The 23588-nt window shown below is 40.7% G+C and overlaps 1 protein-coding gene across 4 annotated transcripts in view; it reads left to right on the top strand.

Annotated features, from left to right (window-relative positions):
• Positions 1 to 23588, top strand: part of PIK3C2G (phosphatidylinositol-4-phosphate 3-kinase catalytic subunit type 2 gamma) — a 197216-nt gene that overhangs the window by 97093 nt on the left and 76535 nt on the right. For all 4 annotated transcript variants that reach the window (XM_048302295.1, XM_048302298.1, XM_048302297.1 and 1 more), the window contains 4 exons: positions 15259 to 15439; positions 17013 to 17120; positions 19347 to 19439; positions 21609 to 21738. In XM_048302295.1, the coding sequence (XP_048158252.1) occupies positions 15259 to 15439; positions 17013 to 17120; positions 19347 to 19439; positions 21609 to 21738 (512 nt within the window). The remainder of the gene's footprint in view (positions 1 to 15258; positions 15440 to 17012; positions 17121 to 19346; positions 19440 to 21608; positions 21739 to 23588) is intronic.

The following is a 23588-nucleotide window of genomic DNA, read 5'->3' on the forward strand; positions in this document are numbered from 1 at the left end:
TCTAGCTTGTGTAGCAAGGCTTATATCCAAGTAGATTAAAAAAAATAATTTTTTTCCCCTTACGTAAGTGCTCAGTTTTCATGTTCAGCCTCCCCCAGCAATTGTTCACAGTCTGTCATCCAGTGAAATTAAAATAACTTCCCCCAAGGCCTCCTTCCACTTCATTCCCAAGATTCTTCTAGATTCACTTGGAAGTGGGTAGAGGATGCAATGTGCAAAGTAGCATGATTCTGGCAGTGGAAAGGGTTGAAACTGGGAATTCCCTCCACCTGGCTCTGCAAACACTTCTGTCTATTCTGCTTCAAGATCCCAACTCTTCTCCCAGAAACAGAAGTCTGAGCGGTGTTCACTGGTTTGGGAAAGGAGGAAATCACCACCATGTTCCCAGTGTTTGCACAGAACTGTGGATCTGATTGAAGTGACACAAAATATGCTTTAGGCAGGCAAAGGAGCAAAGAGTGATCACTGAGGGACTAAAGGACAGCAAGCAAAATATTTTTGTAGGAGGAAGGATGCAGAAAAGCAAGAGTAAAGCAGACATTAGTACTGTAAGTAACACGGTTCTGCTGTGTTCTAATAATCCTTTTTACCAGCAGTTAAATTTAGATTCAGGTGACTTCCCAAGAGAACTGGGAGATTTAGAACCAGTTCCATAAAAAAGCATTATTCCCAAGTATAACCTGTGCCACTACTCTACCCTTCCTGTATAGTGTAATTTGGATTCCTACATTGCTGTATGTTCCCCTGAAGACCCTTGTGCCTAGAAATGTAACCTCTCTGTGCTTCTGTTTCAGTCTAAGTTACAGATTCTAGAAAACAAGCAGACATCAACTCTCTTTTTGGAAAAGCCCCTGGAGACTCATACTTGATCACTTCCCGCAAATCCTGAGGCTGACTGAACTGTCCTCCTTTGCCTGACATAACTTCTCTGAGAACCTGAAGGACTTGGGGCCAAAGAGCGGTAAATAGGCAGAGAATGAAGCCCTTGCATTTTGTGCACTGCAAACACACGAGAGGATTTTGCCCAGGCAGTGCCATAGGCAAAACCCCAATCTCTGTTATTTTACACACAAGGGTAGTTCTGACAGACTCAGTTTAGACAGTGTAAAGAGTAATGTGCAGTCTTTGTTCCTAGCCTAAAATTAATCTGTATCACAGGAATTTTGAAATATTCGCTGTTCTGTGACAGCTGGGCTCTGGCTTGAAGGGCTTGCCAGAAATTGCCCTCCAGTTTCAGTGCGATTCATGGGGCTGAAGACAGACCAGAGTGACACTCACAGCTTAGAAAAGCAGCCCTTGGCACACTTATTCATGTTCCTGGCTGAGTGACAGGCCTGCCTGTCACTCAGTCATATCTTTTGAAACTCCTCTTGTTCTGGGCACCCACAATGTTCCGGTCAAGTCGCACCGCTGTTCCTTCCGCTGTCCCGGGAGCTCTCTCAACCTGCAGCCGAGGGCAGACCCTCTGAGCAGCCTGATCCAAGAGCAGAGGTAGCTCTGATTAGAGCAGGGGCCAGAGCAGGGGACCTTCAGAGGTCCCTCCTGACATCATTGACCTGTTCCTGTACATTGCAAATGAATTCTGCAAGTGTCTTTGCTTCTTTACTGGTTCTGTTTCCACAGTCCTTCAATTCTCGAGCCACCAGGACAGTCCTTAGATAAGGGCACAAAGGGTGCTCTCACCTTTGGAAGGATTGAGAAAGTTATGAGTGTTTTCCAAATAACCAGTTTTGTAGTAGGTGCTGTCTCTTGGATGGAGTCTTTCACCAATAACTTTCTGTAGTGTTCCACACAGGTGATGTTCAGCTGAAAGACTGTCATGGTGAAACCCACGGGATAGACATTTTTAACATCATAATAAGAGCAAATGGCACAAAAATAGAGATGTGCTCTTTCTTCTGTAGCATCTGAAGAAACCGAGCCTGAAGGCAAGCTGAACAAACCCAAAATTATTTAGAAGGGGAAAAAAAAATAGCTAGAGGGGCTGAGTTCAACACTGCTTAAATGAAGAGTTTTTTCGTTTGTTCATTTGTTTCAATCAGTCCTTTCACAGACATATAATGGAAAATATGAAGGAAAGTTGTTAAAATAAATATCTTTAAGAGAAATTACCTGATTATTCCATTCTTCCCACATCACCAGTCACATGCTTGCATATAAAGGTTCTGCAACTAGGCAGAAAACATAAAATTCCATGATGATATTATTTGAAAAATAGCTTTATAAAAAGCCGTAAGTTATAAGTGACAGCAAATGCTCTTTAGAATAAGAAACCAGTAGTTTTCAATTAGTGTTAAATGAGAAATTATGTTATGTCAGCTGATATTAAATCAGTATAAATGTCTGGATTAATACAAAATTAATGTCTGGAAAAAAAATTTAATTTACTGAATTGATATTAATCAGGCTCGTTAGCTTTGGTGTGGCAGCTGCCATCTTGGCTAATGAAGAGGGGACTGAACAGGGATTTCCACAGTCAAATTCATTGGCTTGGACTAACTGAAAGAACAGTCCCTCATCATGAGTATTGTAACACATTATACATTTTTAACTGAAGGAAGACCTCGTTTGTACATCAGCAAGGGAGGTGGGGTTCTCTCTGGGAAAAAAGCCTCTACCATTTGCAATAATTATCCTGTGAGCACTGGATATGGAGAAGGTCAAACAGTAAACAAGATTTTGATGTTTCTGTAGCATTTCCTTTGTTGAGTCTGGTATTAAAAGTCAGCATTTATTCTTCTATTTAACCTGCTCCACAATGTCATTCAGGGGGTGTGAGGATTTCTATCAGGAGAAGCACTTTAATTTAATTAAACTTTTCTGATAGGCGCTGCTTAGGCAGCTTTTGAGTGCCTCAGATCTCATGTATGTGCTTTTGTGGATAGGGCAGTTTGTCAAAGGGGTTTGAAGCAGCCACGGTGGCAAACATTCCTGAACTGCCAGTGCTTTGTTGTGGGTGTCACTCAGAAGGACATTGCTTGGTCATGGGATGAAAATGGAGCCTCGTTCAAAGGATGCCCTATTTTAAATCTTTTTTGCATCAATTCAAAGCTGACACGTGCTGTCTTCAGCTGTTGCTTAGCTTTGGTATTAGGAGTTTTTAAACCAGCAATTTAAAGGTGGTTTAAACAATAATGTGCCTGGCTCACCCATGGCTGCCAACCCATGAGTATTGCTGGTAGAAAAAACCTGGCACTTACCCATATTAATTTTTGGCACACACAGATTTTTGGTCTGTCAGCAGAGTACACATCTAGGAAGAAATGTGGCTGATTCAGGGGTATTCACCAAGCACATATATGATAGGAGAGGAGAGGAAAGATGGAATTTCTGCATCTCAGTCCTCCATCCAGCTGCAGCCTCACAGGGACTGAGCACAAGGACAGCACTCTGAGGGCAAGAAAGATGCTGACAGCAGAGCCAGGGAGCTTCAAAGTCCCAGGAGCATTCTGTGTCAGATGGCTGATCTATATTTATTCTGCCAATGCAGTGACTGTCCCTGGAGAGCTTGCTCCACTCTTTACCTGACTCAGGACATACTGAAATATGACATCTGCTTGCTGCAATAATACTTCCACAAATGTGATTGTGAATCTTGGAACCAGACCTGGACTTTTTATCACAACAACTGAATCTTAATTTTGTTTTCTTATGAGCGAAAAAAATGCCTGGGGCTGTTATTGTCTCCCATATGATTGAAAGATGCCGGCTAGATGGGTTCCCACATGGGAAGGAGGTAGCAATGTTATTAAAAAGACCTATTTACAATGGCATTTACCTCTGGCATAAGAGCAGCTTAGAAACAAACACAGCATTCTGTGAAAAGCCTATGAGAAATAATTCTCTCCACTTCTGAAAAGCAAAACAGAAGCACAGAGAAATAAAATAATTTTGCCAAGATTACCTCTCAAGTAAAGTTCAGGATGGATTTTTCATTCTCATATCTGCTTGGAATTCTTCTGACATTAAAATCTATGGATTTTAACACCAAGGTTAAAATTCAGTTTGATCTGAAGAGAATGATGCAAGATTTCTTTGGTAAAAGCTTAAGAAGTAACACCATCTTGGTTAGGGGTTCATTAAAAGGGATTTTACTTTATTCAAAGTTTGTTCAGACCTGGTGCCACAGCTGAACATGCCTCAGCAGAGCCGAGATGGACTTTTAAACCTAGATGAAACTCTATGTCTATTCCCAGCAATGAAAGAGCAACAAGGTGCCTGAAGTGAGAGATTAATTTCACCAAGCCTCTGCAAATTAAGCCAACCCAATTTCATGTAGGTCTCTGCCTCATTTTCCTACTGTGCCTGCCCTCCAGCTCTTCTGTTTTCCATGGTAACTAGGCCAGCTGTCGACTAGGAAAATACCCTTGGGCCATCTTAAAAAGAAAGGTTTTCTCTTACTAATATATTATAGCAAGCTTTCCCTGGTACATGGGCTTAACTTCAAATTCCCACTTCTCTATTTACAAAGCCAATATTTGGTGGCAATAAGGCAGTGAAATGGAAGGAAAAATCAGAACCAGACCAGTATTTTAAAAAGGAGAAGTCTAAAGTTATTTCCATCTCTGCTCTGCTCTCCTACCTTTGCAAGAGATACTATTGCTATGTATAATGTGGAGCAAAAAATTAATAGAGGCCAAGAGAAGAGGAAGGAAAATAAAACCAGAGAGAAAGAAATAAAACAGGCCTAGAAAAGTCATGAAGACAGAAATATTCTTCCGTGCCATGTAAACGCTTGTTCTTCTTTCCTGCCACCATCTTTCATGGTCTCCTCTATTTTGATTAAATTAAAACATGGTAGCTATCATCTCATTTGAAGAAGATTCCAGAGTAGCATTATGCAAAAAGAGAGCTGTAGTCCAAAGAGATTTTTCCCTTAAAAGAGTCAGAATCATGAAAAGATGAAAAAGTGTGATTTGGACTCTAAAGACTCCCCCATTGAAAAGTCCGATTTTCTCTCTTCTGTTCCCTGAAAACAAATGAGTTATTTTTGAAGTGTAAGGGACCATATGTCTTCATGATGCCACATTGTGTGAGCTCTGAAAGTTCTCTCCAGTCATTCTATTGACACAGTCAGCCAGGTACAGGCACAGAACTAACACGGCGCTGTGATCCCACGATCTGATCCGTGCATCCCTTCTTCTTGTGCAACACTGAGCTGCCACACAGCAAACTGACACAAAAAAGAGGCTTGACATCTTACAGAAAGCACACTCTGTCACATATGAGAGGTCTCCTGCAAACAGCATTTTGCCATCTTGTAATTACACTGAGGTACCAGGATTGCTGAAACACTTACAGTACCTGGGGAGGCTCATTTTTCCTCCCTGTTCCTGTTAGGCAGTGATCTGAATAAAGTTCCCTTTGATAGATATTGGGAAAATAAGATAAGCTGGGCTGCCAGCTAGAGCAGTGATGAAAGTAAAGATCCAGAAGACTGACATGTCAGGAAATAATGTGGAATCAGTTCTTGTTGTATCTGTACTGCCTGTGCTTAAAACACAATGGATCTACAGACAGGTCCCTCCAGAGAGGCAGAAGGGATGCTGCCTTAAAAGAAACATTAATTCCCCATGTATTTGAAACGTATCAAATCTCATACATCCTTCCTGTGCTGTTGACATCTGAGCACCTTGTCTGTAAAAATCTGAGACTCTACTTGAAAGATAACAGCTTTGAATGTAGACATTGTTACACAAAGCAAGTTCTTGTAACTGAGTGCAGAACAAATAGGAAAATTAACAGCTCTGCAGAACAAATTCTTTTGAGTTTCATAATATTTGAAAAACAAAGTTGTCTTATTCTGTTTCCCCACCCCCCTAACCAAACCCTTCCTTTCCCATGCCCAGAGTCATAAAAAAAAAGTAATCTGAAAACTCTAGGATTATAAAGTACAGATCTGGCTCAGAACGTATGAATAAAATCTGGAACTGCTCCTGTTTTGAGCAGCCAAGGGCCTTAATGACCTTGTAGAAAGACAATTTCAGTTTTCTCCCTGAAGCTGTTTCTGTGTTAGTATATTAATGTCGTGGTTTAACCCCAGATGGCAACCAAGCCCCACACAGCCACTGACTCATTGTCCCCTGCAGCAGGATGGGGCAGAGAATTAGAAAAGCGAGAAAATTCGTGGACTGAGATAAAGACAGTTGAAGAGGCGAAGCAAAAGCTGTGCACATGAGCAACATGGAACAAGGAATCCATCCATCACATCCCATGGGCAGGCAGGTGTTCAGTCACCTCCAGGAGAGCAGGGCCCCATCAGCGCTTCAGTGACTTGGGAAGACAAACACCATCATACTAAGTTTTCCCCCTTCCTCCTTCTTCCCCAGCTTTATTTGCTGAGCATGATCCATATGGTCTGGGACATCCCTTTGGTCAGTTGGGGTCAGCTGGCCCATCTGTGTCCCTTTCCAACTTCTTGTGCACCCCCAGCCCACTCACTTGTGGGTCGGGGTGAGGAGCAGAAAAGGCCTTCAAACACTGCTCTTCAGTGCCTTCAGTGAGGAGCAGAAAAGGCCATCAAACCTTTGACTCTTCAAACACTGCTCAGCAATAACAGAAACATCTGAAACATCAGCCATTTCCAGCACAAATCCAAAACACATCCCCATACCAGCTACTGGGAAGAAAATCAGCTCCACCCCAGGTAAAACCGGCACAACTAAACAAAAAAATTTTAAAAAACCCAACAATTAACCAACAAACAATGTAAAGTTACCAAAGTACTGCAGTGTATCTCGTTTAATTCTGCAATTTTGTGTGCATTTGGATTGCCCAGTGCATGCAGAACCATACAGAATTAGTTCTGTGTCTTACATTGTGTTTTATAGTGTCATGAGGGATTTTTTTGTTCAGCTGTGATGCTAGTGGGAACCGCAGATGCTATCCAAAGCCATTTTGGTAGACATAAACTACCCAAACAATAGGCAGTTGAAGAAAAACATTTTCAGTTTCTCCTCAGTGTATTGCTGTGATAACTGTGGCCTAAATTCAGAAACAGTACAAAGCTTTGCAAGTCCATTGGCTCTCATGGACTGCTTCAATCTGAATTAATTTTGCATTTTATTTGTATAGTTTGAAAGTAGAGTAGCTTAGTCACCTCCTGTATTCAATTAATTGCTGGCATATTGGACAGCATCCCAATAAAGCCATTGGGTCTGCTTATTTTAGTGGTGATTATCCCATCTAATCCCATTCATTGCTAGCTCCCAGTGCAGTTACCCACTGGGAAGAACACAACAATTTCTGTTATGCCTGGAATGAATGGCGCATTTCAGTTCCTGTGCATGAATTTACTCTAAACTCTCACAGAGACAGATTGTTGGACGCTTTCAGGCTTGCTGATGCTGGTGTAAGATACTGCATGGAATTCTGACAACAATACGTCATTTGTTCTGGGGAGAAAATCTGCAGTTTTGGGAAAAGCGCAGACGGGGACGTACTCAGTCACGTAAAGAAGGCACTGGCAAAGATGGAACCAGACTTTTCACAATTAATGCCAGACTTGAATGCCAAGTTTCTCACTGAATGGAAAATAATGCTGTCCAATTGATAATGTTCATGCAGATATTAAATGCAATACCTTTGTTAAACAATTGGGGTTTTTTTTATTTCCAAATGCAGTTTTTGGAGAGGACATTTAATCACTCTCTTTAAAGAGGCAGTGGTGGTACTTTTTCTATGAATAGTCAAAACCAGTCAGACCTACAGTTGCAAGTCTGAGCTTAAGTCACCCTCAGTATTTAATGACACTTCAGGGTGAAGGCTTTTCATTCCTGTAGCTTTGGATCCATGCTTTATTAGGGTGGGATCTTTGCTGGGCCATGAACCCCCACTCAAGACTCTGAAGTTATCTAAGGTCAGCACTGTTGTGCACAGGTGCTTTTTGAAACCACCACTAAATTTTGTTGGGTTGGTGTTCTGCCAGGGGTATGTTTTGTGTTTGTGACAGTGTGTTAATAAATTTCTGCTTTCAGATCCTGCCCAATGAAGAGGAGCAGACTAGAAAAAGACCCACTTTGCTAACAATTTTTTAATTTTTTTTTACAAACTGGAGCAGAAAGAGACAGACACTGTTAGCACTGCTTTTTAGTAGATGATTCTTGCAGCACTTATATTGATGTTATCATATCCATTCAACAAATTGGAGATGACCTTATGAGGATGATTGTTGCTTGCTTAGACCTTAGACCAAGCAGCATCTATCTCTGGTAGTGATACTGGTACCCATGCACCATTATACATTCAAATTCATTCTTGATACAGTTCATTTTCAAGGTTCATTTCATTTCTGTTTCAAGCTCTTTCTCCTCCAGACAACATCAGTTTTATCTGGGATTCATTTTCCTAATGCAAAGTGTGTGCAGCTAACTATATTACATATCAAATAAAACATTTTTCTGCTAGGCAACCTCAGCAGGGTTTGGCACCTTCCTTGCATAGCCTTTGTTTTCACTGATCTGCTCATTTTTTTGTGAGTCAGCAGGACATTCATTCCACAGTTCAGGCATTCAGTGGGAGTGGGAGGAGCTGCCTTGATTGAATCTACTGAATCAAGTGATTTGTCTGAATGCAAATTGTACTGTGTTGTTCATAAAGATCTTTGAGAGATTAGAAAATAATGGCAATGTTGTGTTTCTCAAGCCTAACCCCCATACTTTATATGTCTACAACAATATTTTGTTGTCAAAGGGAGATCAATGGGGTAGACTTCTGTTCTATGTTATAAAAGAATCAGAAAAACAAAAGCAAATTAATCACATGGTATGTTAAAACAAAATCTCACTTTAAGCAGAGTTATTTTCTGTTCTTGGGTAACACTTTGAAAAATGAGTCTATAAAAACAGCTCTCTTTCATGAAAAGCAGCATGTGAAACTGGCTGTAGGCTTCTCATGTGAGAAGAGTGAAGAGCCAAAAGTGGACAGGTGCTTCAAGCAACTGAACAGCTGCTGTTTCTTCATCTTGGAGAGTTATTGGTTACAAGGATTCAGAGAAAATGTACCACACTTTGCTCAGTCTACTCAAGAAACATGAACTTTCATTCTCTTCTTGTTCTAGAATACAAATAAAGATGAAAGATCAGCAGATGAAGCAGAGTTTTCCCAGCCCTCTTGTGCCTCTCCCTTTCTCCTGGCTTTGTACTTGGTCAAAGAAAGGGAGAGCAAAAGGAAGTTCAGTTTTCATCCTTCTAGTCAAGTTGATGTCCTTGCTCTGTGCTTCTGTAAATCTATGGAAAATGCTCAGTACTCCAGTCACTTGGGAGAATTGCAATGTCTCTTCCATCTCATCCACAGTAACTTCTGCCCAATTGACTTCACTCCCCTTTCTCCCCTGCAGAAACTGCATTGTTCTCAGCGTGCTGGGTATTTCGTGCTCCTCACCTGTTAGTTTGTTTTCATGTCTGTCATTTTGTTGACTGCAATTCCCCAGTAGGTCTACCCACAACGGTGCTGTGGTATCCGTGTTTCTGTGTTCCCCTTTCTTTGATTTGTGGTACATAAATCACACCTTTCTAGAGTTTGGGATTGGTTTAAAACCAGACATGTTATCCTGTATCTGTTTTGTAAAGGAAGTTGACAGAGGAAGCCTGTATATTTCTCTTGGATAACAAAGGGCTTCAAGAGTGGAGCCACTGTAAGGTTTTCAGCAAGCTTAATTTAATTACATTTTTCTGTCCAGAAATGGACAATGCCTCACTGAGGCTGTGGCAGAGGCTGGGAATGGAGATTACATTGCAACAAGTGCAAGTGATCCTTTCTGTTTCCTGAAGCAGTAGCTGCCATCCTACAGACACTTTCCTGGGAGCTTCAGCAAGTTCAGTCATCCATCCTAGGCACTGGCAAAGAGTTAAGAAAAGCCAGTCATATTTGCCAGCTTGGTGCCCTGCTGCCTGAGAGTTTGGCTGTGTCTAAAGAGGCTGAGCAGACCAGCCAGCAGGTGATAAAGACTTGAAAAATCATGTCCTGCCTGCTTGCTGTACTCTGCAGAGGAGTGAGGGCATTGCTGGTGTAGGGCATGGAGGGCGACAGGTATTTGTTAGAACCTGGGAGTCGTAGGAGTTCAGTGTTTGTGCACTACTCACTGTGATGATATCTCTGTCAAAGGGATTATTCCCATTTTCTCTGGCAGGGAAGTAAAAACCTTGTCCAGTGTACTAGTGGGGAGATAAAAGTGAAAAAACAAAGAGAGGTTTTACTTGCAACTGAGTGACTAATTACTAGCAGCAGTTGCCCGCTCATCCTCATGACCTGTCACAGGGTAGATGGTGTTCTTCATCTTCAGCTGCACATTTTTGTTATCTCTGCCATCCTTGTATCTCTGGGGAACTTGCACTGAGACCTAAGGAGCTGCAAAGCCTAAATGAAGTCCTACAGGCAAACCAGCCCTGTTACTCATTCTTCTCTTTAAGAATGCAAACAGTAAAATGTTTTCTTCGAGGAGTGGGAAATTAAATCAGTTTAAAGCTTCAGGCATGTGCCACAGCTCCATGGCACAATAAAGCACAAAGGACAGATTAGGAGTTTTGCAGGATAATCAAGACAGATGGCAACCTCAGACACAGAAGCTGTACAGTGGTAGAGAAGTGTTTTTGTGTGCTTATCTTTGATAAGAAGGGCTGTGGAGAATAATTTTAAAGCAATTATTGCCATAATGAGAAGCAGTCTTGTACCACTGTTTTCTTCTTCTGTGACTTGTCCTGCCTTCAGCTTAGCAAAACAGAGAACAAACATGAAATACACCTTCAGAACAAAGCATATGGACTTCCTTGGTCAGGTTTACCAAAGATTGACCAACAGGAGGTACTTCAGCACTCACCTTATAACCCTAAGGCACCTTATTTTCATGGTGTGTCTCTGAGTTCAAAACACCTTTTGCAGAGTGTACAGAGTGTGTGCTGGTAGGCACAACTTTTGTGTAATAAATACCAGAAAAGCACATGGAAACAAATTAACCATGGTCACTCTCCTGACATCATGTCTAAATCACCCAGTCAAACTGCCTTGTTCTTTCATAACAGGTAGGTCCTAAACCTGCAGTAAGATACTGGAAATCCTGGCCTTTTCTTCTTGGGGTTGGGTTTGGTTTTTTTGGTACAACATGGTTTTACAGGCTACCTGTGAGCTAATGTGTCCTGTCAGGCATCGCTCTCCGGTTCACCCTGCTCCCCTTTCTCAAGGAGACAAGGAACAGATGTTCAAGCAGCAGAGTTGTCTGAGCCACCTCACTCTTTCATTTGTCTGCCAAATCCTACTCAGAGAGCAGACTGTGTCAGCTTCCCTGTTTTCCAGCACCACAGAGGGAGAATGAGGCCAGCTCACCTGTTTTTCTACCAAGACCCTATCCAATCTCATTTCTTTTTTTTCTCCTTTTTTTTTTTTTTCCTTAATTACCCTTTTCTCTATAGCTGCCAGGAGAAGCAGCTCTGTTTCACCTTCTCTGACACAGCAGCCAAGTCAGCCTGACTCAATTCCACCTTCCCTTCTTCCCTGGGGCAAAAGCCTCTCAGCCTGCTTGCATTTCTACACCCAGAAAACTCACACACATCTGCAGCTGTGGGTGCCAGGAAATGGGGCTGGAGCCACCTTGCAGGCATGGAGCAAGTGCATGCAGAAAGGAGGAGAAGCAGCTCTTGCAGAAAGCAGAGGCATCTTTCAGGGCACCCCTGTACCTGACTTACTCCATTTCTCGATTTCAGGTCAACTTCCTTCTGTACTGTTTCACAAAAGTGACCTGGGGACAGTGTCTGAGTTCACCAGCCTTGCTGAGAACAAGGGTGTTTGTCCCAAATCTGAGAACCTGAAGAGTAAGGAAGTCTCTCTGTTGTTGGGAGCAAGATGCTCCACCTAGGCCTGGCATAAAGCCAGGCTTTTATACTGAGTTCTGTCTTGCAGAGTCCTGTGAAAATTATCAGGAAAAAACAACTTCACATGCTTCTTGACTGACAGCCTTGGGTTTTAAATCATTCCAATTTTGTCTTCCTCTGTCACAGCTAGGCATCATGTTCAAACTTGAAAATTTCATTAGTGTCTTGAGCATTTCTCCACCCTGCAACTTCAGAAGCTGCAGATTTTCCTATCTCCACTGAGTTCTCACCGTGGCAGGGTGAAGATGTGTGTACCAGGAAGCTGTGAAGACAGAATTGCACCAGCGTCTTTGTTCATTTGTTGAATAAACATTTCAGCGAAGCCTACAACGAGTAGTCACACTAAAAGCTGTCCTTCGTATCCTCTTTGGGACCACTTTTATAGAATGAATATAAAAGTCAGACCCAGTGCATACAAATAATTTTGCAAATGTAGGTCTGCAGGCTTTTAGGAGCACACCTGCCCCTGTGGGCAGGCAGAGGAAGCCGTGCTGCCGTAGCAGTCGCTTGACACGTTTTGAGTGTAGAGCCCCAAGTCCCTTGTGGGAGCTGCTGGGGAAGCACATGGACTGTCAAAAGCTGCCTTGTGTGTTCAGACTGAGCATGTGCTGGCAGGGAAATGGATTTTACCAGTGACATCATGATGACGGCCTCAGCTTTCCCCATGGACTGGGCTCAAGAACCACACGTGAGAGGACTCAGACTCCATATACCCTGTGTCCTCATGTACACCTTATGCATAAGCTCTCTGAATCTGGCCCATAATCCTTTCTCAGGCTGAAAAGAAATCATTATATCGTATGTGTATATAAGCTTATTTCCTGTGAACACTCAGCCACAAGGATAATGAAAAAATGGATCTTCTAAGTTGATCTGTTTTATGCAGGAAGTAGCTCTGTTTAAAATAGTAAACCATTTTGGTTTTGCTATTTTGCTTTCTATATGTGAAATCCTAAGCCTTTCATTTTAGGGAAATAAAAGCTGGTTTAATGTTCTCTATATCTGAGAGGATTAAAGGGAGATCTCAAGCATGAAGAGGTAGCCTTTATGGATTCCCTAAATGTGTACTATTAAAAATGGAGTAGGTGAATGAATATGAATTAGATACTCAGGAGCTGATTCCAATGCAAGCCTCAGTGCAGGCAAGGCTCTGCACCAGCATTAGATGTCCAGTTCAAGATAGATATCACAGTGGTAGCTGCCTTTTCTTAGGTGCACTTGTATTTGCAGGACAAAAGTGAACAAGTTCATCCTGACTGTGTGTCAAGGAAAATGCAAAGTGTTTGGCTGGACTGAGGGTGAGCTGGGCTTTTCTTTGATAGACTAAATTCCTGCCCATACCAATTTGGACAGTGATGCTTTTATTTAGAAGATAATCACCAAGCCTCTTCCTGACTTGCTGTTGAAGTGGACTGAGTATGTTTTTATTTTAGATGGCCTTGTTTGCCTACAGCTGAGATAAAAGGCCACTGCAGAGTGTGATGCAGTGCCCTAGACACAGGCCATTTTAGGCAGCACAGGGAATCTGAGACATCTGCATGGGAGTGGCACATATGACATGTTGCCTCTAGTGGACCCATGCCCTTCCAAGGCAGCAGCTGGAGGAAGTGGATCTCCTAAGATATCTAGAATGGCATGAGCTATTGACATTTAAGCAGATGAATCCCATCCTGTGGACTCTTGGACTTACTCTGATCAAAATATGAAAGAATTTGTTTGTCCACTGCCGTGTATGCATGCGCTCTCAGCCTTCCTCCATTTGTGAAAGGCTCAGGATAAGAACACAGCAGCCTCTGTGTGCTGAGCTTTGCCTTCCACCAGACATTGCAATGACAACTTGTATTTACTTCAGATCCAAAAAGTAATTATTTGTTTTTACTAGTCCACAGGGGAAAAAAGTTATTTCAGACTCCTCCAGAGAGTGTTGATGATAAACTTCTCATATCGCTTCTCTTTCATGTCGAGGCATTTCTGATAGAAACACCACTCATTCTTTAAAGATTTTCAAATCCTCAGATGTTCCGAGGTTTTGTGTAACTGGAAAGGCTTTTCAGAAAGCAGTAGGTGATATTGTTCTGCCTTGAATTACATAGGAAAAGAGGACCTAGAAGAATCATTGTCTTATAAAAGATGTCAAGAATCCCTCATCACCAAAAGAGGCATGTGCTGCAGTAGCAATGCTGCAATGCCTTATATATGATTTGAAGGAGTTGAAGTGTCTATAAGAATTACAGTTTTTCACCTTTAAGTATCAATACTTCAAATAATTTCTTGTTCTTGTTTTTTGTTATGTGACATATTCATATGTGACTGATTCATTCACATGGTGAGCCTTGAACATCAAGAGCTTCTCTGATTTCTGTCCTGAAAAGTAGCATTATTTGTTAGGCTGGGGAAACTGCATTAAGATTCAGACTTTTATAAGGAATTTAAGGTTTGAGATGTTCTTAAGAATGAAGTTGTGAGGGGAAAGTTCATACAAAAGCAAAGAGCAGTTCCATCAGTCTTTCAGGCAAAGGGATATCCCAGGTGATGGGCAGGATGTTAACAACAACATAGAGCTGGTGATTCCATCTACACTTAAAAAAATAAATCAAGCAGTGTACAAAACCTCTGGCACACATAAGGAAAAAATTTCCCAATGATCAATTTGATTAACTAAAAAAACCCCTCTACACTCCCCAGCTTTCCTGACCCAAATAAATGTGTAATTAGAGAAGACTGCATGGTGATTATTATTAAAAAGAGTATGGGTTTGGTTTTATTTCTGATTTTTATGTTGGCAGTAACTCCAGTTCCAAAGCTTTTGCAGGCTTCAGAAGAACTAAAAGCTGAATTTTGCTTTAGAGCAACACTTACCAATAAAGAAAGAAATAAAATGGGCTTACTTCACTCTTTTTAGTGGTATAGCCAATTTCAGAAATGTCTCCTCAGCTTAAAATAGTGAAAATTTCTAGAATTGAAGATACATCTGAGACTAAAACAGTCTTTAAATGCATCTCCTAGCTGAAAGATTTGCTTGCTTGTATAAATGTACTGACAGGAGAAAAAAAATATTTAGGGATATATATTTAACACTGGACTTCAAAAATGCAACTTCTTTTCACTTCGTAAACTCTCTTGCAGAAATAAGGAGCAATACAGGCATTGCACTATATATGACAATAAGAAATGACAGTGTTCTGTTTATTCAACATGTTTGGAATCTCATTTGTTATCAAATGGGGCTTGAGTCTGATTGCCTACTAGCAATAACATTTTTTTTTCATTCTCTGCTGCCCAAAGTGACCAAACGTAGATTAGCCTGGAGTCCATTTATTATTCCTGCTGTAACTGATATAAAATAAAATTCAGTTTTAGATACACTGATGTTTTTTTCGCCTCCTTCCTTCAGGCTGTTGAAGAATGCACAGAATGAAGTTCATTTCAGAATGTGGTATAAGAAACTACTGGCTGCTCTCCAATTCTGTGCTGGACAAGCCCTGAACAATGAGTTTTCTAAGGAAGAAAAGCTCGTCAGAATTCTGGAAGACATTGCCACAAAAGTGAAAGCTGCCAGTGATCCAAAAAGAAAGGTTTGTTAAAAAATACTGCCCCTTCCATCTAAGTTTCTTAGGGTATTTTATTTTTTCTAAGGTAACACCTCTTTCCCTTAATACCCTTTCCATAAATAAACCAAAGATTTAACTAAACTTTATAAACATTCTTCTGCTCTGAGAACAGGTAACACACAGATGTTTAATGGGACGACTCTCATCACTATTACTCATGAGGTCTGCAGAGCTTTTAAGCCATTTAAATTCCTTCATCAGTGGTTTCTCAAGTGGACTTGGAGGAGGCCAGAAGTAATGGCAACAAAGCTGATTATGATTTCACTGAGAGAAATGCTCACATTCAGCAGCTCATCCCAAAATATTTGACTCCTGTAGAGCTGCAGTATTTCTTGAAAGCTTTACTAAGAGTTGTTCTTGGCAGGCTGGACACATCCTCATTTCTTAACAAAGACAACCAGAGTGGAATGTAGTTAATATCTCAAATATAGGACTCAGCAATGAACATTGAACACATATCTGAAGAGATTCCTCCCTGGCAGTAGAAATTTGCAGTTGTCTTCTCCAGTAGGTACAGCTTTTATACTGCACAGGTACATTTCTATTTCAGAACTGTTAATTTTCCAGGACAGCTGCTGTTACTTACCTGATGTGTAAAACTGCTTCTTGTTGAAATCTCAGCAAGGCAGAGCAGAAAGCCAACTAAAAATATATTTGCACTGCTGGTTATCACGAACAATATCATGAATCTTTCTGCCTTGTTAAGGATTCGAAGATTTTCAAAGGGTTTCTCAGAAAACTCTCAGTGCTGATACTGAGAGCAGCAAAGCAAACATGGGAGTAAAAAGACAAAAATATTTGCAAAAGGAAAATCCATGTAAAGAAAAAGAAATAGTAGTAATACATTATACATTACTGATGCATAATTCAGATTTTAGAGATTAATCTCAAGGCTGCAGTTACTATGATACTGAGAAGCTCCCAAACCTTGCAGCTAACACAGTTAGGCAAGGGAAATCACAGTGTTGAGGCAATAAGCAACAAATTGGGAAGTTGTCAGGCAAGGCAAAAAACCCCATGAGATACAGCAGAGCAATACAAGGCTAATCAACCCCTAATGAAGGGTATTGAATCGTAGAATCAGAGAATGGTTTGGGTTGGAATGGACCTTAAAAATCATCTAGTTCCACCTCCATGCCATGAGCAGGGACACCTTCCAATAGATCAGGTTGCCCCATCAAGTCTGGTTTCACAGGTAGAGGTTTTTTCTAACATCCAATCTAAACCTACCCTCCCTCAGTCTGAAGCCATCCCCCCCGTCCTGTCACTCCATGCCCTTGGAAACAGTCACTTTCCATCTGAACCCACAGGGCATATGAGCTGGTAGCACATCTAGGCAGGAAAAGCATCACTGTGGAGTGATTAGTGACTGTACAGTTCTTAATTTAGTACCTCAGTGTGACCTCACTAGCTGTTTCAAGGTCACACGGATGCTGCCGGCTCCGGAAATTGCATTGCTTGTTTAAAGTACAGAAAGACAATAAAAAAAGCTGATTTTGTGTTCTTTCATGCTGCCATGATTATTCACGTGCTGCAGGAGGTGTTAAACGTGGAGCTCAGCAGCCTCCAGAAGTTCTTCCAGGAGGTGAAGGTCTGCCATCTCCCCCTGAACCCCGCGCTTGTTGTCCAAGGCATAGAGGCAGATGTAAGTGTGAACAGTTACATTTTTAATTTTGGGTTTGGTTTTTAGTATAAAGAGGAGATGGAGTGGATACCTTCATTGACCGGGAAATGATCGTAGTGATATCGAGCATAAGTCATCTGGTCAGCTTACACCCAGAATAATCCCCTTTAAAGCTTTGTTTGAGGCAGAAGTGACAGGGTGGGTGGGGTGGGTGCTGCATGTAAATCACACCAACCAGAGGTTTCAAACTCTGAGCAGCCCATTCCCAGCTCGGCTGCCCTGCCGTGGTGGTGGGATTGGCAGGGGCACCTGGAAGCTGAGACCTGGCTCCCACCAGGTAGCCCTTGGTGACAGGATTTTTACCCATCCTCTCTCTCCCATGTCAGGTATGGCAGCAGCTGAAAGTCTAGAGCCAGCTGTCTGTTTGCTGAGCTGAGACTCGGGGTGTGACTGAGAATTGCTAAAATACCAAATATTCACACTAGCTTACCTGTATCTACGACGCCTGTTAAAAATGACTTAAGGATAAAGGGAACAGCAATGCTCTTCACTGTTACTTGCCTTGACTTTGACCACAATACTAAGGTTCACTTATTCATTGTTCAAAAATGTTTTCATAAACAACATAATGCCAGGAATGAGCTGTTTCATCTCTGGAGAAGGAAAATCTATCCATCATGAAGGAAAAACCGAACATGAACAGCTATATATATTACCAGTTATAGCTGCCTAATTACAGCAATTTGTGCTCTGTTTTTGTTCTCTGGCTCATTATCCATAGTGGACCTGATTCTAAGAGGTGCTGATCCCTTCAATTGCCTCTGACCTGTGTTTCTCCTAGTAATTGCTATTCTGCCTTGATCTGGCTGAGAACAGAGGTCTTCCAGCACCCCACAGAGTTGGGAAAATTGTGTATGATACAAGTCAGAAGGATTTGAAGCCTGCTGCTTCTCCCTGCTTTCAGGCTTTTGGCAATAATGACTAATGGAAAGGTATCTCACTGTAAAGTCGTGCTATTTATACTGCACCAGCTTGGCTGGACAGACACAAAAATGTTTAAATGTAATATCTGAAGAGGGACTTTTTTCATTTTTCTTAGATCATCATAGGACATTATCTTTCTATAAATACATGTAGTTTCTTGATTGAGCTGTACGTCAGTATAATCATGCAAATTAGAACTTTGAAGTGCTTATAATTACCTAAATTTAATTCATTTTGGTGTCATCTATTGATTTTACCAATAGCAAGCCCTGCTCTCAGCTCTATCAGAGTCGCATTATCTCACAGGAGTCTTTCAAGCACTCACTGAGACATTTCAATTGGCAAAATTCCATGGGGGGTCAGGATCTCGTCGCTGATAATGGCTCTGGCCCATCTCAGAGGTCTGGGGTGGCTGAGACAATATTTGCACGCTTATGCCATGCTTTGAGGTGTTAAGATGAAAAGCAGCAGACAGCTGTGTCTGGTGGTGGTGGAGCTCAAATTAGCCTCCCTTACACTCTGCCCTGTAAGGCCAGCAGCAGCTCTTGTGGGGTGCTCATTATTTCCAGAAACCAAACCTTTAATTTACTGTTGTCTTTTGCTGGTGCTGAGGGGTTTCCCCGCCACCCTCCTTGGATGTTTTTAATGAGGATAATAATACCACCCAAAACTCTCACAGGATTTGCAGTGCTTGGCTCATTAATGCTCTTTGAACCCCTTTGAGATCTTCAGGTGGAAGAAGCTGTAGAGCATGAAAGTCAGAGTTTGTGTTTAATTAAGATAAATTGTACATAAAATAGAGCATGATTTTCAAAATTTCCTGTATCCTCAGCCAGAGTGAGGTCATCAAAGAGATTGGCAGGTTCCTGACTGGGCATGGCTGGTTTTTTTCCAGAAAATAATAGGACCAAAAGCTTTTCAATGCTTTAAGACTCATTAGATCAGTCTTATATAATTCATCCTCTCACTTCCAGCCAAAGCTTATCGTTGATAGGCCTGGGTGAAAATGAAAAACAATTAGCATCTAAAATATTATCTGTTCCTATGGTCTGATATTTCAGTGAAGCAGATTGTCTGGAGAAAAGAATTTCTTATTTTTCAGACCCAGTGAAACAGTCAATAATATCAAGAATAATTTATTTTTGTTGCCACTGCCACTGAGCAGTGTTTAAAGCTGGAATCCTTTTCAGAGGTATTGTACTGGCCTGGTGTTTTGTATATGTGACATGTTGTTCTTCTGTCTCATCCTTCTTTCCCCTGCAGTCGTGTTCTTATTTTACATCCAATGCTTTTCCATTAAAAATCTCCTTCATCAATGTGAATGCTCCAAGTGGAAACATCAATGTTATTTTTAAGGTATGTTCTTCCTCTAATCCTCAGGGCTTTTGGTATGGAAAATGATGATTTAAAATTCACCTAATTTATGTTTTAAACCTCGAGTCTGAGAATAGTTGATTTGGCTCTGCTGCTTGTTTACCCCTGTTATTTTTGACACTAGAACTTTTAATGAATTATGTTGAGACAATACACTGAAGTGTCACCTTTTTGATCAACAGAGAATCAAACAACTTATGGCAGGTTTTTTTTTCCTTAGTGAAGACAACCAAACTGGAATATAAAGTTCGTATTTTAAACCTAGTTTATTAACGACATTGAAGTCAGAGGGCAAGTCACAGAGAAGAGATAGTTCAGAATGACTGAACCCTTCAGCTTTATCCATAAAAATCAAAATACTGGAGTGCTAGAGGCTCCATTTGCCACACAGACCTAATGCTGCCCCTATCAGCCAGCATGGGGGAATGGGCTGGAGGAAGCATGCATGGAGGAAGATGGAGGTGGAGGAGGGAGCAGAGGAGCTCTGTCTCTTTGGAGGAACTGACTCAAAATAAACTCCGCTTTATTTTGCAGTTGTCACCTAGAAAAGCTTCAGAGTTCAGAACAATCCATCCACAAAAGACAATACATGCATTTTAAAGTTAGTTCTCTTTCAAAAGAGCAAAAGTCTTCCCTAAAAGTGGATATTGGTTTTAGAGAAGAGCACAAGTTTATAAAATGGCTGATGGATGCAAAATAGTTGGTTGGCAATGGCATTCTTAGATCTTTTGCAGAATCATTTTCCAAATGAGAAATCTAAAAAATTGATATAAATAAATTTTAAAAAAAAATAGATTCTGTGCTGTCTTAAATTAAATTGCCCTTTAGAGCAGCTGTGACTCTTAGAAATAGAAGTATGCTTTCCAGGCCTGCTAAGGAGAGAAATTAGCAATTTTTTCTGAACATTTAGAAACCTGGTTCATATGCTGTTTCATCTGAGAATCAGTGCTAAATAGTAAGTTCCTACCTACTTCAGCAAATACCTGCTCATGGGGCTTTTAAACAATTGTGTTGTTTCTACTCAGACAATATTTTTCCTACCTAGCAATGTTCAGCAATCAACTCATCGTCCAGTTGCTGTAGAGTTATTATAGCTGCTGTCACCTTCTCCTGTCAGCAAAACATTGTGTTAAAATACCTTTTATTTGTACTAGAGTTGTATTGCTTATTCATGACAGATAATTCATACATTAGTGATAAGCACAATAAATGATAAGGGTATCTTACTAAATTTCTTCTGACTGTATATGTGACAGAAGGTAAGTAGAGAGAATAAGATTTTTTTGCAATTTTAGGTACTAAGAAAAATTAATTGGAGTCAAGATTACCTTTCGATGAGAGAAAAATAGATTCAGATATTTTGTCTATTTAAGATGAGTTTATGTCTCCTCAAGTACTCATTTCCTGGCAGTAAGTGTCTGTAGATTGGAATGCTTGTATAAAAAGAATGTGATGAAAGAATAAAGCACTTAAAATACATGTAAAAGTTATATATTTTACATGGAGTGGGATGGGTGGAAACAAAAAATCAGGGCTGTTGTTTTCACAGGCCATTTACTCAGCCATGGTTGAAAATAATCTCTTCATTAATTCTTGTGGCTGCAATTAAAGCCCCATTTCACTGAGATTATTGTTTGACTAACTCCATGGGGAGAGGGTCATCACTGCATCACTGCTTGGAACTGAAGATGAATCATGTTATGGATAAAATGTAAATTTGTGATAAAATTCCCTTGCAAATACCGAGTTGTGAGGCTTAAGGTTGGACAAACACCGTCATTTGTGAAAAGGGATCTAGCATTAGGTAGACTTTAAAATGTAAATTTAAAATGTAAAATTAGGATCCTATCTCCGGATTAAATTTTCAAACTCTAATAATTACATAGGAATAATAAGCAGAAGGGCTGCAGTTAAGCAGGGATCATTTGTTACCATCTCAGTGGCTGCCCAAATTGTTCCTGTCTGTGTGTGCCATCTACTCTGTCCTCTTCTGACGCAGAAAGGTAAGTAGGAACTTTGAAGGCAAACAAGACATAGTTACTGTGAAATGAATGTAGCTGTTTTGGTGGGCAAAAAAGTCCCAGTTAAATAGGACATTATTTCTGTCTGGTATTGAAGGAGAAAGCTGAATTTCATGTGCAATTTTCACAGATAGGTGATGATCTACGTCAAGATATGTTGGTTCTGCAAATTATTCGAGTGATAGACAGCATTTGGCTCCAAGAAGGACTGGATATGCAAATGATCATTTATAGGTGTTTATCTACAGGGAAAGGACAAGGTTAGTCTCAAATTATGAAAGGAACTTGTATCACATTATTCATATTTCATGTAAACAGTGGTATATAAAATTTATTTATTCTGCCTCCCTAGAACTCATTGGATTTTGTAGCAACTTAGGCTAGAATTTTCCAAAAGCCTCAACACTGGCAGCTTGCAAAACATTCATAAATTCACATATCAAAAAGAGGGCTTTGGAGAAAATTGGCCATAGCTACTGAAGTTTTAATCCAGTGTAGTCCTGCATAGATGCTTAAATGAGCCTAGATGCATGTGACTACAGAAAGTACCTGCAGACAAGTGATGACAGCTTTGTGCTGTTGATTTTGAAATATTATTCTTGTGATTTATGTTGCTTAGGGCAGGCCTGACTCATCTGAAAGCTCCATTTCTCTCTTTTATGGTTGTTACAGCAGAGCTGTAGCAGGGATACCAATTGCTTGCTATAGAAATCTGCTGACAGCAGTAAGCTGGCTATATTTCCCTGACCAAATCTTCTACTGGAAATAATCCTAGCTCAAATAGAAGGCTGATGTATCCAGATTACCTGCTGTACAAAAGCTATTAAAATACAAAAATAAAAAGAAAATCATTGCTTTCTGAGCCACAAAGTGAACATGAGAGAGGAGGAATGATCTAAAGGAACTAAGAGAAAGTATAGATGAGTTCAGGCACAAGGCATGTGGTTGTGGTGACCTGGAAAAAACTCCTCCCTTCTTTGTAGGGATGGAAGTCAAAGCTTGAAAGCTTCTGCTTCAAAGGCAGATAACACAAGAATACTATTTCTGGATGTGACATTATATATAGACCCTTTTATATACTAACGCTTAATTTGGTGTTTGCCAAGAGAGATACAGGGATCATCTGCAAATAATATTCTCTCCCTGACAGTCTCCTCCTTTCAGCATCATAGCAGCAAAAGCCTCTCAGTGGTTCACAGTTTCTCCAGATGTCTTTCCTTATGATCACTGTTAATATAATTAATTTACAGTTAATAATTCAGGATAAAGGACCAAGTGACATGCCTTTGGTCACATAGGACACATGCTTAGGGAGCTTTGTGTACACAGGCTTTCCAAGTCCTAGGCCACACTTTCCACACAAGGGGGGTAGGAGATGGTAATTTCATGGCCATGCAAACACAGTAATCACTTTTCACAGAAATTCAGTGAAAACTGAATAAAGCACTGGTAGAATTCCTCTTTCCAGGGATGGTGAAGTAGAGGAGCCTGTCACCAAGTAAAAGTCTTAGAGAAAGTCCTCCCTGTAATGCAGAGTAGCAGGGTGACGTGCCAGGGGACCACACATGGGAACAGGCACAGAAGGCTGGAAAGCCAGGTCTCAGTACCAAAAAAAAGAATTAAGTGCATGCAGTAGAGACAGAGGATTCAAGTGAAGCATTGCAGAGTGCTTGGCTTCTCTCTGCACTTCAGAGTCTCAGTGCACGACATGCTAGATCAGACTAATTCCTGCTATCCAGTACCCTTTCTCCAAGCTCTGATCAGCAGCACATACTGCAGAATAATTTCTGCACCTTTCTAGGCAATAAATACATATGAAACAACTTTATATATAATAGCAAATATCTGATCCTACTTTTTCATTTTTTTAGTTTTGTACATATTGTACCCACTTTGAATCTTGTTAAATTGTTCACCTTGTTAGTACTTTGAGGCAGTTATATCCACAATATTGTTATTGATGATTTTATTTCTCCTTCACAGAACTGCCCCTTTCCACTCAGTGCCCTTTAACTCTAATTTCCACAGAGCAAGAGTAAAACAATACTGATTTATGTTTTCTGTTGCATTCATTATGTATAATATATAATAATATATTTATAATATATAT

The sequence above is a fragment of the Corvus hawaiiensis genome, chromosome 4, assembly GCF_020740725.1.
Source record: "Corvus hawaiiensis isolate bCorHaw1 chromosome 4, bCorHaw1.pri.cur, whole genome shotgun sequence".
Taxonomy (NCBI): domain Eukaryota; kingdom Metazoa; phylum Chordata; class Aves; order Passeriformes; family Corvidae; genus Corvus; species Corvus hawaiiensis.